At 32.8% G+C, this 16,198-nt stretch overlaps 1 protein-coding gene across 1 annotated transcript; it reads left to right on the top strand.

The window, feature by feature from the left end:
- The first annotated feature begins 8,741 nt into the window (after nt 1-8,741).
- Nucleotides 8,742-14,390, top strand: LOC149784003 (rho GTPase-activating protein 19-like). Its single transcript, XM_089932929.1, has 9 exons — nt 8,742-8,964; nt 9,312-9,401; nt 10,231-10,440; nt 10,889-11,109; nt 11,623-11,709; nt 12,338-12,475; nt 12,852-13,040; nt 13,825-13,899; nt 14,272-14,390. The coding sequence occupies exons 1-9, from the start codon at nt 8,742-8,744 to the stop codon at nt 14,377-14,379; spliced, it is 1,341 nt and encodes a 446-aa protein (XP_089789055.1). The 3' UTR covers nt 14,380-14,390.
- Nucleotides 14,391-16,198: the final 1,808 nt, after the last annotated feature.

Here is a 16,198-nt window from a genome sequence, read left to right as displayed (position 1 = left end):
TTGTATGCATGTGAAAGTGCATCTGCTATCAATTGTCGTCTCCCTTAACATGTCTAATGTCAATATTGTACCCATGCAACCTCAGCATCTACCTTTTTAATCTGAATTCTTTTTTATCTTGCAAATTAAATGTAGGTGGTTGTGATAGCTGAGCTAATGTAGACTTCAAAGTGTTGCAATGCCTATATCGAAGCAAAATGTTACTTCACAACAGTGGAATACTTTCTCTGGTGCTTATTTAATTTCTTTGAAAGGTTGCACGCTGGATGATCATCTAAATAATTTACTGATTGAATCAAAATTGCTCCAACCCCAACATCACTTTCATCAACAGACATTTTAACTTACTGTCTGAAATTTGGAGCTGTATGAATTGAGGCATGGCCTTTAATTTATCAAAAGACCCCTTACCTTTTTCAGACCAAAGAAACATTTTTTGGGGGCTCAAAATATTTGTCAGGGGTTCGGTTTAGGAATGATGGAAAAATGGAATTCGGAATTATCCTTGACCTTAGCATCTATAGTTTTAACTTTTGCATTTCCCACCATATATCCTAGACGTGTAAAATAAGCACGACAAAAAACACAGGTTGAGATAAATTAATTGTCAAATCTGCATAAGTAAATGTGTCAAAGAATTGTCTGAGTTATCTCTAGGCCATCTTTCCAGGTATTGTTGTAGATGACATTGATATAAGCATTGCCAGATGTAATCATGTTTATTAAACGTTGAAAAGGGCACGACGAAGCGGCATCACTTTATATTGATAGAGTCCATCTTGGAGTCACGACTGCCGAAATTTCCTTTGCCTTTTTTGATAGTGGAATTAATCAGAGTACTTTCATAATGTCAACATTGGTGTATTAAATCCAGAATCAATGCGAACTTCGTAATTCCAATGAATAGTTTAAAGTAATAACTACTCTTAAATTGTATCTGAACATAACCATTGATATACAATCTGATCTTAATATATGAATAAAAAATAGGTTTACCAAACCCTCTTAACTCATGACGCAATAACAGTTCTGGGAAGCTAAAACAAACTTTCTCTAACTATTAAACAAAGTTGGACCTGGAATCCAAATTCTAATAAACGTCTTGTTTACGAATTGCAAGCAAGCCAAAAGTCAGGTATGCAAAACCGTCATTCACAATCATGACAAAAGTCAGGTATGCACAACCGTCATTGACAAACATGACAAAAGTCAGATGTGCATAACCGTCATTCACGATCATGACAAAAGTCAGGTATGCACAACCGTCATTCACAAACATGACAAAAGTCAGGTATGCACAACCGTCAGTCACAATCATGATAAAAGGCACGTACGCAATATAAAATAAATATACATGATACATAATCAATATGATTTATCATAGATGGATTGATGTTTCCACAGACTGTGTTGCACACTGTTGCTAAGGCAGTTTAGGGATACGTGATTACAGGTGATAAATGATGCCGCTTCTGTTGCTGCTGCTGATGGTTTCCTTGTTATGGTGTTTTATGCCTACTTGGGTCTGCTAAAGAGGATGTTGATTTAATGAATTATTTTAATTCTGACAGTGACAGTTGACACTTTCACATGTGTGATGTTAAGAATAAAATGTGTGATTGTTAGGAAGCAACTGGTGTTTCTGATATAAAAAGTGAGGAGGATGACAATACAATGATTTATTACCAGTCATTATATATAGATCCAGCATAGCACAATGGAATATGACTTAAACCATACATGTACTTTCATTATGACCCCTACCTACTTAGCAATATCAATGATCTGTGCTACGTTGGAATTCATGCTAATCAATGGTTTATTGACAGATGCAACCCGTAGCCGATGGGTCAAATGAATAAATTAGATTTACAGCTGAGCATAATTGGTTTTGTATAAATCATTTTTGTTACCATATCAGAACAACAAAATTGGTAACATTTCACAATCTGTAAGACACACAGCGGAGTAAAGAATATGTCCATTCCGGAAGTACAGTTCTAAAAAATTAATTTTAAGATGCTCTCTGCAGTTGTCATATTGGATGTGAGATTGGCAGCATTTTCGTTTTGACTCTACTAACATCATTATAAATCTCCTGGTCAAAGCCCCATGTCAATATAGCTTCCATTATTTTCGTTCGTGCGGAGTTGCCATAACAAAACTTTTAAGGGGGTTATTGTGGGTGTTAAATCATCATCAATAGCTTATGTCGCGGCCCCATATTGGACATCTGAGTGGCACATTTTCATTAGGATAAGCCATATCATGGTGTGCGTGTGTGTGTATGTGTGTGTGTGTGTGTGTGTGTGTGGATTAAATTTCATGATAATCCTCCAAGTAGTTTTAGAGGAATAGACAAAACAAACTTGTTCAACAGGACTGACTTGCGAAAGACCATCCCATAAGCTCTTCTGGTCTTTGACCAGTAAGGCTATTACAATGGATACCATTTATGACAGTGTCAGACATTTAAGTGGGTACCACATACATTTATTTAAGATGCCAAATGAAAATTAGATATAAAGCGAGAAACCGAATAAACAGCAGGAATTAGTTGTTTTGTTTATGGTGGATGAGACGCGAAAGTTTACCTCGGATCTGATACAGATGCGTACCGATTTAAACAATGGAAACCTTTAATGTGATAAAAAGTGCAAGGAACTTAGTCAATTTATTCACTGATTTATAGTTTCTAACCTGACTCTGAGTAGAGTGGCCCTAACACCTTATCTTATGCGCGTTTCATGCTTAACAGAAGTTTTCAGTGCAATAGACGGACATTCTCTGATCCATTTCCAGTTTCTGGACAAGTTCACTTTCAGCAAAGGGGTGTATCACGACTGCAGATGTACATACATAAGTCATCTGCTTCCGATATTTACAGTGTCGAATCAAGCAAAGGAAAATGGCAACTACGCTTTTCATGTGGATTTAGCAAGCGGTTTAATTTCTATGTTCATGTATGCAGAGGGATATAATTCCAAACTCTCAACGTTATGTAATTTACGCAATTATTCAGCATTTGCCGAACAGGATGAACAACGTCATTATGTTGTCTGATGGAAATAAACTAGCCTATAGTGTAGGCAATATGGCGCCGTGTTAGTATAGGAAGTCCGTTAATCATGAAATGGTGCGATGACGCCAGGATCCGTGCCATTCTGGTCACAGTCGGGTTAGAAATTATAAATCAATGATTAAATTGACTGAGTTCTGTGCACCTTTTCTGTGCACATTAAACGTTCTCGTTTTGAAATCGGTAGAGGGTAGAAACAAACTGGTTATCAGACTACAGAGTCATACTCAATTAATCTTTCCCTGTTTTATGCATGTGGGAGAAAAGGGTGGGGGATTATGGAAAAATATTCTCTTTATTATTACAATACTTAATCTTAGGCTGAAATGTGCTTCTTTACTTGAAATACTTGCTGCTTATGATCACTGGAAAATTAATGAAAGTGCAACAGGTCGGGGGAGACAACATATATAGCAGTTTCCAATATTTTAAAGAGTTTTGTCCCTTATGCTGCCTATTATACGGCGGCTTCATGAAGAGCTGTGTGGTATCTAACATGTTCGGCCGATGAACTCACATAAATTCATAAAACGGACAGCTTTGGTCTGGGAAAGTGCGCGTGTTTTATCCTTAGAAACTGTAAGAGCTATAGTTTTGGAAAGTGTGAGAGTTTCGTTTGTGAAACGTGTGAGAATTTTAGTCTTGAAAAGTGGGATATTTAATGAGAAATGTAAACATACAATGATAAAAAATTTATGGAATGAAATAAGTGAGATCTAGGGAGAGAAATATTTTTATCCAAAGATAATTACAATTTACACGAGTAAAAGCGTGATATGTGAATTGAAAATGGACCAGTTCAACCAAAAAATTGAATAGGATACTAAATATGGCGAGAAAACGTCACGAATCGTAACCCAAACCAAGACGAAGATCTGAAATGTACACTCACGTCAAAAGCAACGTTATTTACATTTGTAAAAATGGTACCTGCAATCGAATATTCTCAAAGGAAATTAAATAAGTCTTGCATAGACAATCAGTTCAAGCTCGTAGAAGCATATCCCAGATAAAATATACAGAGAAAAAAATGTAACACCTATTTTATCATCTGGATCAATTACAACTTATTGCAAAATAATTCGATAACAAATATTAAATGAATTAAAGAAGTAACATACACCTGCTGAGACCTATTTTAGGTGCTTTTTTGAGGACATGTTGTAAAAATGGCTGTTACATGTTGCTATTCGGACCCAAAGGATTTAGGTTTCATACGTTCCGGAGTCTCGTGACTTCTGAACTGGCTTGCCGGTAGCAGGTTACCATCCCAGAATTCAACCAGTTTCTAATATTAATTACAAATTAAATTATAATATATTTTCCAGTCCACCAACAAAATTCAAGAGAAAGAAAATTATATATTCACAGGAATATAGCAGCAAAATGAATTGAACAATATTATTATACAAATAATCAACCTAAATCATAATTTTCTTTCGGAAAAGTTTGATCATGAGCAGCCGTTACATTATGTTGTCAATATCAAAACTTTTTTGTTAGGAATTTTAATTATCATTTTTACAACAACAACAAAAGCAAAAGAAACTTACAAAAAAAGTGACAATAGTTGCTTTCACACCTGTTTGCACGGTAGCAATATAAAGGATTTTTTAAAAATTATTACATGAATCTGATTTGGCGCTAACCGACAAATGGAGTGGAAATGTATGCTGACACCTGCAATATCCCGCTTTAATCCAAACGCGCTCCCAAATTTTTGCAATTAGCCGGAGGAAAAAAAAAGTCTCAAAGGGTAGCATGCCGGTTGTGCAACGAAGGATATTTTCTTCATTGCTACAGTATAGAAACTTTATTTTCTAGTTGTTTAACTACCATATTTACTCGCCTACAAGTCGACGTTTATTTATACTAGATATTAAATTCATCACGCAGAGTAAATTCGTGTTAAAAACACAACAAACAATTTGGTAAATATAGTAACATTATTGGAAATTATATGTTTAACGTAAAAATAAAAAAGTAAAAACATTGTTACGTTGTCATGCTACTATTCACATACAGAAATACATATACGGTAAGAACTGTTTTGTATATTTTGTATTACGCTATTTTTTACTTAATACCTATAGCTATATTTATTTGGATTTTAATAATTTTAAAATATTACATTAAATATTACTCACCACAAAGTGACGTGTCCATCAACATTGCTTATCCGTGTGTATTTACTAATAACTATATTGATTCCATTTTATTGCAAATCCGAAGAACCCGTATTTGTAAATTATATTCTGTGATATGCAATATAAACACCAATTTTGTTTGATGCAATTAAAGTATTGTTTTGAATTTACCTTTTTCATAAGCCAGATCTAATATTGTATTTGTCTGTCTGTCTATCTATCTATCTATCTATCTAGTAGTCCGTTAGTCTGTCCGTCCGTCTGTTTTTCTAATGTAGCATATTCCAAAATTAAATTATATAAAGGGGTCTCAGTACCAGTGGAAAGTTCAGAGGCCAATATGTTCTTACATTATTTAAGGTATCCTTTCTACACTGATCAAAGATAACAATTTGAAACCAGTCATGTCTATGCACAACTTACAGAAAATTTTCATTTAATGGCATGCATAACTTTCAACACATTAAACAAAGAGGCATATTTCTGAAGCTCAACGCATTGGGGCTTGTTTTAACTTGGGTACGTTTTGACCGGCTTGCTCCAAGTACACCACATATACAACGACTCATAGAAAAACCGATACGCACCGAAACACTAAAACACATTGTAAACACCGAAGCACACTTCAGTTATATCGTAAAACTTTTACGAAATGATTTGCCTTGTAAACTCTAAGTCAAGCTGTTTCAAAAAACCCGAGAGAGAGAGAGAGAGAGAGAGAGAGAGGAAGTTTCGTATCATTAGATGTATTAGAATAATTCAAAATTGTATTAATGTGTTATACTTTCCCTGAATGTTATGCATATCTGCAGAAAATGGAGTTAAAATGGTACTATGAAGGAATAAACATTTTCTTTTACTCTTTTAATGTGAAATAGATAGTAAAGACATATTTTCAAACACATTACGTTTTCATATAAGCAAATCAATCAATAACCATATATTTCATAATCTAAAGTTACGGTCATTGGTTATGAATTGTGATCCTTCCTGTTAAGAAATAATAAATATTTATTTATCATATAGTTCTGCTTCGTACAAGAAAGAAATCTTAAAAGCAGGCCGTCTTTTTTTAATGTTTAAGGTAAATATTACAGAGTGCCATGACTTTAATTTTGGTATCCACATTAGATTTCGATTCATAATGAGATATTTCGTGCAAGAATTGGACCATTGTTATTGAGATATTGAATGATTCATTCGTCCGTTTTCATCTCCCCCCCCCCCACGGTGTCCGCTGTTTATAAAATCTAATTTCTGAATAACACAAGCATTCAAGTTACTCCTAAATTGGAACTCCTGAATATAACAGTATAATGATTACAATATTAAATTGTTGAGATTCCCATAACTGGTGTTTACCTGTATGCCAATCTCGGTCTCACCTTGATGTTAATAAGTTAATATAGCCGTGCTAATAGTCAACTAAATATATAATGGATTTATTTTAATTATCTGGTTTATAAATAATATTTCTTGAAATAAAATTAGTAATAATAATATATGTATGTATGTATGTATGTATGTATGTATCCGTAGTTTTAATTTACGGTTCCAGGTACACTAACAAGCTTGTTTTCATTTACGGTCTATTGGTTTAGCTTTGAACAATCACGAAGCAACTCTGTTCGGGCAAGCGATTATGACTCCCCCGCTTACCTTAGACATCCCCAGCTTTGTTTTAACCAAGCCGTAGCCTTTGTCTAGGATACATTGTTGTGACATTGTAAGTGTCAAACCTTTTACTTAAACAAGGAATGGCCAAGCTCTTAAGTTTTTCCATCACTCAAATCAGTGAGTTCAGTTCAACAGGGAATGAATATTTAAGGGGTTAGTCTGTGTGCATTTCGTTATTCCTTGCTCTGGACAGCTTCGTGTCTGCAGGTCTTGTCGTTATTCCATGCTGGGAAAAATTAATTGTATACACCTGTGTTGAATACATTGAAAAACTTTTATTCAGATATTGGAGGACAGCCCATTGAGATATTATCTGAAGCAGAGAGAAACACTGCATACTTGAAAGCTATTTCTTCCCAATGTAAGTACTGATTTATTTATTTATTCAAACTTATTTTGCAATTAATTTATTGCGAATTATCTTTCAATTAAAATATTGAAACTTATATTTCAATTAATTTCTTGACATTATCTTTCAATCAGTTTATTGAAACCGATTTCAGTTTATTTATTTATTTATTCAAACAGGTTTTTTTTAAATACTTATTTTGAACAAACATTTATTTATTAAAACTTCTTTCAATTAATTAATTGAAACTATCTTTTTCAATTGATTTATTGAAACTTATCTTTCAATTAAGTTTTAAATCTTATCTTGCAATTCATTTATTGAAACTTTTCTTTGAATTCTGTTATTGACATTTATCTATCCATTAATTTATTTAAACGTATTTTTATTTATTTATTTATCTAATTATTTGTGTATTTTTTTAAACTTACTTTTCAATTTATTTGCTTATTTATTCAAATATGTATAATGTATTTGTTTATTGAAACATATTTTTCAATTTATTTATTTGTTTATTTTTCAAACTTGACTTTCAATTATTTATATAGTCAAACGTTTTTATAAACTTATTTATTTATTGAAACTTATTTTTAAATTTATTTATTTATTCAAATATTTTTCAATTTATTTATTTATTCAAACTTATTTTTAAATTTATTTATTCATTTATTTGAAGCTATTTTTAATATTTATTTTTTGACTGCTTAATTAATTATTCAGTCAATTATGTTTACTATAAAACAATAAGATATTATTGTATGATGTATACAGGTGATATATAACCAATTTTCCACATTCTTTTTTTTTGCAAATCGTGTTTAATTTGTAACAAAATAGCTCTATTTTTAATATCATATTCTGATCACAAATTGTGATCATATGCTGGACATAAAACATTTTTTACTGGAAATAATTATTCAGTGAATACACATCCGCAATAATGGACGGTCAGCTCATTCTTGAATGACAGCACACATAACAGTAAACTGAGCCTATGTCAAGGGAAATAATAAAATATCAGGGGAGGTAATAGAGTTGCTAGTTTCAGATAATTAACTCTTCGTTTACTGTAGAAGTAAATTTCCAAAATTTGGCAGCAATGACTTTTATTGTGTTTGCAACTTGTACAAAAGTCCTAAAATATTTACTCAGTGATGGTTTCCTTCTTTTTTGCCCTTTAAATGTGTGCCCTGTTGAGGCAACCCAAGCAAGTGTCTCATTATCAACTTTTATTCCTTAAAATCAATCCCTGATAATATTCATTAGTGTATATACATGACATCATTTTTCGAAATTTCCAGCTTTGATCATTCTTGTAATTAATTAAACTTTTCTGGCAGTAGGAATAAATTCAAGATTTTGTTTATCTCTCTTTAACATCTTCCAGAAAGGAAATGAATTTTTCTGGGACCTGAATTATCATGTATGCAGTTCTAAAGTACAATCTTCCTCTAATGTTTTTATATTTTTTTAGATTTCAGCCAGTAACATGTCCTTATCAAACCTTTGGTGCCACCAGATGGAGGCGGAGAGGAATGTCAATCATTCACGGAATTGTCTATCTGAGAAGCTGGAGACATTTTGCAAAATGCACCTATCCTTTCTTCTAGACCACACTGAGAAAGAAATTGAGGGACTCTTTGGTGACAGTTCCTCCAAACACAAGGATCCCATAAAGAAAAAGTTATCCACACCCTTTTCCAAGAAAAAAGGTACAGTTTTTATATATGGTTCTCATAAGTGAATTTGTTTCCATGACTTGAAAAACTCAGAATGATTGGATCATTTCATACTGTTATCTGCATGTTAATTATCATTATTTGATGGTGTTTTAAATACATATTTTTTTAATTATGTTATTGCAGTTATTGTATGGATAGTATTTCCAACATGTTTCTATAATGACAAGCTATATGACTTTAATTTGAATGCTATATTTAACAAAAAGTATTTACAGTCAGGTTTTATGTTGAAAATATGCTAAATATTTTATGATTCAGATAAATGAATGATGCTAAAATGGTGTGATTTATAGAGTTTCTATTTGTACTATTTACAGAATCCCCACAACAGATGGTTAGCAAATTCCTGTCTCATGACCAGGTTGCAAAGATTTTTCAGTTATCAGAGTTTTTACAGCGACCAGAAAGTAAGTTAAACATTTTCATATTTCAAGTCATCTCTTATTATCCTTATGGATTTTTTTGGCTGTGCATTTCTGTGACATAATGATAGAAATATATCATTAGGGTTAATTAAAAACATGTATTATATCTGATAGGGTTTAGTTAGAGAGTACAATCTTTTTATACACTATTATCTCTGATAGGGTTTAGTTAGGCAGTACAAGAATTTACATAGTAAATCCAAAACTAGACCTACTCACAGGAAGAAAGGTTTATGATAGGTTATACAGAGACAGTAACATTTTGGGATGTACATGTATAGTGAACTGAAGAAATATAACAGGCTGGTTAGGTTAGAAAGTTTTATTATGCTGGTTTGAAAGTGCATAAAGCTATATTATTTGCATTTTATTTTTTCTTCCATAAAAGCCTTTTTCACATTTGAAGTCAGAACCATGCAGGTTAAGTATTAAGATTGATCAGAATTATTGCAGTGGGCTCTACCATTCAATTCTGACTGTTGTGATTTCACACCAAACTAGCTACTGTTCATATGTATACATTAATATCAGTTCTCTAGGGCTCTATCCTGGGTTATTTCATGCATGAATGGACATTTACTCATGATGCATGCAAATTTAAAAAAGAAATTCACAAAGAAAAAATTGCATGATTAGACAACTAAAGCAACACACAGTCTTTTCCTGCTTTAAAGTTAAACTTTTACCATAAAACAGTTTAAATAATTAAGACCAAATTTTGCCAAAATAATTACTTATATGCTTAATACAAAGTGCAAACATGTCTCTTTATCAAACCTTTTGTAAAATTATACAATAATACTAATTTCAGATATCAGAACGGAGGGTCTATTCAGGAAAACTGGTTATGTGGCACGTCAGCGACTTCTGAAGGAATGGGTGAATCAGGGTGCCAATCTTCATCTGGATGATGGAACTTTTTCTCCACACGATTGTGCCAGTGTGCTGAAGAGCTGCATCGGAGAACTTACAGAGCCACTTTTGACAGAAAAACATTTTGAAGCCCACTGCCAGATTGCTGGTAAGTTTCCAATAGTTTTCTTGGGAAACAATATACAACACATATCATGATATTGTTGGCAAGTATCCCATAGTTTTCACAGTAAATGATGACAATACATTGTATGAGATAAGACTATTGTAAATTTAGGTGCTCATACTAAAAATGCTACTAATTTTGCAAACAATATCAGATGCAATAAGAATATGAATTAATATATTTGGATTGAATTAATACATTCAAAACTGTCAAAGAATTGTTTTAATTTGGAAGCAACAGGTTAAAATATTGTTCTAACAGCCAACATGGCTCATAAACAGTAAACAAAACAAGTCATTACATTAATAGCTCCTGTATCAATTTTTTCCAACACCATTTCATTAGTTTAGACACAGGTGAAATGCATAAGCATAATCATACAAGGGAAGACAACTCATTAATTTCAAATTTTTTAATTTCACTGTTTCAGATATGAGTAACAATGTGGCACCAGGTGAAGACAGATCCAAGGTGAAGGACAAGCAGATAAAGGCACTTCAGCTGCTGTTTCTCCTGATCCCACGTCAAAACGCCGTTGTTCTCGAATGTTTGCTTGACCTTCTACATAAAGTCAGCAATGTATCAGAGAATCTGATGACTACACACTCTCTTGGAATGATCTTTGCTCCAAGCTTGATCTGTCCAAAGAAGGTAAAAGCACACTGAATGAATATCCATTTTCAGTTAAAATACCTAGTTCATTATTTGTCATAAATGTTTAGATTAAATTGTTTATTTGATTGCAAAATGTATCTATAGAAGATATCTCTCAGTAAAAAAACAAGTAATACTTAAACATCATACAAAACAATGAGATCACAGGTGGCAAACATGTTTCAGGTCAACTCAAGTTCCAAACGTATTGTGAATGGGAAAGGAGAATTATGTGAATAAACACAAAACAGCGGAACATAAATGGAGTCCAATTCATAAAATAACAAGAAATTTGCTTGCTACGAGTGAATAACAGATATATTCCATCACATGGGTGAAAACCTTTACCATTCATGAAAATACCTTTTCACCCACCCACCCACATTTTGTCTTTTTTTTAAAAGTTTCCAAAAAGTTTATGCTTGAATTGTACTTAAATTGGACAGGCGAGTGTGTGACCAATTCTACATTGAAATCAAAACTGATGAATAACTTTATTTTCTTTTTCAGTTGTCTCCCTTGGAGTTTTTTTCCATGTCAGAGCTTATCAGCAAAGCTATCTCTTTCATGATAGAGAACAAACCATTTCTATTCAAGGTATGTAGTATAAATTTATTATTCACTGGATTACTTTAACATAATTGATTCTCTGAAATCCTCAAAGTTGAATTACAGTTTATTGTAATTGTAAATCCAATTAAACCATGCCGTTATTTTGTTTAAAGCTTTCATAAATGTTTTTATTATAATTTTATCATAAATATGTTTTAACATTTCTTATGCCAAATTTAATTTATTTTAATTTTAATTTTTAATTTTTTTTTAAAATTTAATTTTTTTTATAAAGAATTATGTTTTATGTCCAGCAACATTATTTACAGTGATTCTTTATCCAAGCACTGAAGGCGATGCTTTCATTTTGTAATATGACTAAATTGCATTCTACCAGCTGAGCTTTCATAAGAAAAGAAGACAAAAAATGATTGAGTCATCTTTCGTTTTCATAAGTTTAATATTGTTTTATTGTTGGGCACATTGAATGATCATTTTGTAGATTGTGTTGGTCCATCCCAAATTAATTATGTAAATTGCTGGGGGTTGTTGTCATTTTTTTCTTCTTCTTGTCGTGCCTCCTTGCTTGTTCGACAGTCATGGTATGGAGATCACTATATTGTTGTAAAGTCAGACATTTTAATTGATATAATTTACTTTTTATTATCTATAGATTCCAAGAGAGCTTGCAGTGGATGTGGAAAATGTTTGTCAAGAAATGGATGAGCCCAATAACCCTTATATGTTTACGGAGGTGTCTGTTCCAAAACACACAAATGTCCATTTCAACATACAGAAAGCAAAGGTATTAATAAACATTAGATCCACCATTGAATAATTTGACAGCTAAGTTTATTCATATGAATATTATCATTTTTCCTATTGCTAAAGCAGCAATGATCATGTTGTTGGGTCTTCTATTTATCGACTGATCTGAATTGTTTGATTGGTATATTTAGGTATTACCAGCAGTGGTCATGGCATGCATTGTTTGATTGGCATATTTTGAGTATTCCAGTTGTCTTAGTTTATCAAAAGCACAGTTATTATTATTATTATTATTATTTTATGGTACATCTTTGATCTTGAAATATTTCATTACCAATGCCAAGATATCTTTGCTGGGTGTCGAGGTTTACTGGTAAGGGTTTAAACAATAATTATGTTCAAACTTTTGTGATATATTAATTAGTATATTTTGTTTCAAATTTCAGCATGTTGGTTCTACTTCCGCACACACAGTTATCAGATTTGGAGAGGGGAAATCCTCAGATGAATTGGAGTCCCCACAAGAGACCCAAGTTGCACAGGAACATCTCTATACTCACTTACAAGTCATGCCTAAAACTTCCAAGAAAACAATATTGCTCAAACAGGTTGGTTTTCATTAAGAGATATGCAAAATGGAAATATTGAGTGTGCTTGAAGATATGTCAATGAGGTTGTTGTTGATTTCAAGTTTAACACCATTTCTTAGCACAAAATATAACTGGTGGAAATAATAACCTGGAAAACCACAGTAACAACGAACTTCTCACAAGAAGCTACTAGCAGTTTTCTCACATACTCACATTGGCTGAGCAAGAGACTGGAACCCACGTGGACAATGGTTAGATGGCTGTGATCAGCACAGGTGGACACTTTAGACTACTCGACAGACTGGGACCCCTCTCAAAAAGGAATGAAAGAAAAATTTTCTGCTCTGAAATCTTTGTTTTAAGATTCTATTCAAGTGTGCATAAGATACAACTTAGTCTTGAGATATCATGAAAAGGAAATTTTACCAGTCAGTGCAGAATAGTTGCATGATATAAATATGAGTGTTTTGTCCAAATGGATGACCAGATTTATTCAATATATTTAAAGATCTATGAGCTATATGAAATAATGCATTAATTAATGGATGACCATATGTGTTCATTAAGTTTTATAGCTAATATTACTACCAATTTAATTTTGGGACTATAGTAGTAAAGGTTCAAAATAATAGTACCATCATCAAAATTAGAAATAAGCATTTAATTGGGCGTCTAAAATCAGAATGTTGTAAAATTAGAAAATTAATACTTGTTAAAATGGAGAGACACATCACTACACAATGTACTTCAACATGTGAATGTTTCATTCTTTAAATAATTGATTTTTATATCTTAATTTCAGTTAAACTGTGCAAATAGGTATTCTGCAAGCAGGAGAAAGCACTCTAGAAGTCGTTCATTTGGAGAGTCTCTAAAGGTAAAAACCAATTCATCCTAGTTACCTTACTGCATGCTATAAGATCCACTGTCTTTATCTTTAATTTTATTTGGTTGTAGTATTGAGGAAAATAAATTATAAATCCTGCACCTTACAGTATTTAAATATGGAACCTTACAATCTAATTTCAATGTTTTTTAACCAGCTACATTGGACCCATCAAATATATACACACACAAACATGTCCAGACAAACAAACACACAAAGCATGTTCATGAGTTTACATTTGGGAGAAGCTAACAAGAATCACTAAAACTAAAGTAATGAAACCCATTATATCAATCACCAAGTTAAGTCTCAATGTAACATGCTATGTCAAAATCTAATACCGATGCATTTTTTGTTTCACAGAAACATTTTCCTCTGCTGAATAAACGTAAACACCACAACGCCTTCAGTGATGATGTGGAATCATGTGGCATGGGTCTCAGCTGGGACAACAAAAAGGTATGTTCTTAAATTCAAAATGATGGCATCAACCACAGCAATTTCAATTCGGTTAAGAGAAGAGAAAAGAATAACATACTGACAACACAGACCAGAACCATGTTTATTTTTACAATAAATTGTTCCGTGATTAAAGAACACCCAAATTCTGGACAGTATTTTCAGATTTTTATACAAATTGAAATATCAGGCCTGGTTCATCAAATCATTAATTTCAAAAGCTATAAACCTCAAAAAAGGAAATTAAACATCAGCAGAAGTAAATGTAACATACGCATTTTGTTTTTATTTAAATTAGAGCAGGGAATTAAAGTTCTTATTTAATGTTTTTCATATCAATGTCATATATAGACATTTTTTTCCATAACAGTGATAGAGGTAGATAGATAGGTAGATATATATATAGATACCGTTTGTTCTGTGATATTTGGCTTGCCTGGCGTGGTATGGGGAGGGGAGAAAAAGCTCTACAATATGCACTTTGCATGCCTGCCATGGAATATTTTATATTCTATTTAAGATTGAAAATAATAGGATTGGAGTTGCTGATATATCAATTGCATATTTGATTCAATTTTCTTAAACTAGTTATGGTATTGAGGGAATAGTGATGAAGTGAGAAAATGACAAAACCTATACACATACTGACTACTGCATATCACAATGTAATGAAACATTTCCTATTCCATTACAGACTGACATGCCTGCAGCTGTTCCATTTGCTGAGTTCAAAACTTGTGCACAAATACCACAGACCCCCAAGGAATCAAATGCAACCAATGCATTTTGGCAAGCCAAGAGGCAACATGTTGAAAAAGACTGTAAGAAGGACTCCAACACTGACCAGTCAATAATGCTCATCTCTGGTCAGAAGGAAGAATACCACATTTCCAAAGTTGCATTGAGGAAGAAGGTCTGCCTCATTGCACCACAGAAACCCACAGCTGTTATATCACCAAACATAGAATTCATTAGAAGGCCTACACAATTGACACAGGTAGATTGAATTAGTTTCTCAATCAGTTTTGTCTTTTTCTAAATCATATTTTTAAGGTGTAATTCAAGCAGCTTTGCAATGCTGTAATTTATCCTTCTGTTTTGGTTTCATTAATCCATCCTACAAGGCACCATCCTCCATCATGGAATGTACCTGCACAAGGCATTTTATCTCTAATGCTTTGCATTACTTAACCATAGCATGTGCCTGGACAGGGTATCATACTCCAATTGTGTCAGCATTATATAACCATGGCAAGTGCCTGGACAGGGCATTATACTCCAATTGTTTCAGCATTATATAACCATGGCATGTGCCTGGACAGGGCATTATACTCCAGCTGTGTCAGCATCATATGACTATAGCATGTGCCTGGACAGGGCATTATACTCCAACTGTTTGAGCATTATATAACCATGGCATGTGCATGGATAGGACATTATATTCTAATTGTTTAAGTATTATATAATCATAGCATATGCCTGTACCAGGCATTATACTCCAATTGTTTATGCATTATATAACGATGTCCTGTACCTGGAGAAGGCAGTATATCCCAATTGCTTCATCATTATATAACCATGGCATGTACATGGACAAGGCATTATATAACCATGGCATATACATGGACAAGGCATTATATAACCATGGCATGTACTGGGACAAGGCATTCCAAATATTTTGATGAAACTTGTTTTGAACATTGACATTGATCTAGGTATAACTTTTATGGGTTTTGTCTCATGTAGGTCTTTACAGATGAGCTACGGCATTGTCAATTAAATTCACATCTGCCTTTTGGTATTACTATTTTTGTCTAGAATTACCTGTTAT

Source organism: Sinohyriopsis cumingii, chromosome 14 (genome assembly GCF_028554795.1).
Source record: "Sinohyriopsis cumingii isolate HCF-2022 chromosome 14, ASM2855479v2, whole genome shotgun sequence".
NCBI classification, from domain to species: domain Eukaryota; kingdom Metazoa; phylum Mollusca; class Bivalvia; order Unionida; family Unionidae; genus Sinohyriopsis; species Sinohyriopsis cumingii.
The sequence above is the reverse complement of the archived record's forward strand: the minus strand, read 5'-3'. Positions and strand labels throughout refer to the sequence as shown.

Coding starts and splice junctions, on each gene's coding strand:
- LOC149784003 (XM_089932929.1), top strand. CDS start 8,742: ATGTCCTTATCAAACCTTTGGTGCCACCAGATGGAGGCGGAGAGGAAT. Junction 8,965..9,311: donor ACCCTTTTCCAAGAAAAAAG/GTACAGTTTTTA, acceptor TACTATTTACAG/AATCCCCACAACAGATGGTT. Junction 11,710..12,337: donor ACAAACCATTTCTATTCAAG/GTATGTAGTATA, acceptor TATTATCTATAG/ATTCCAAGAGAGCTTGCAGT.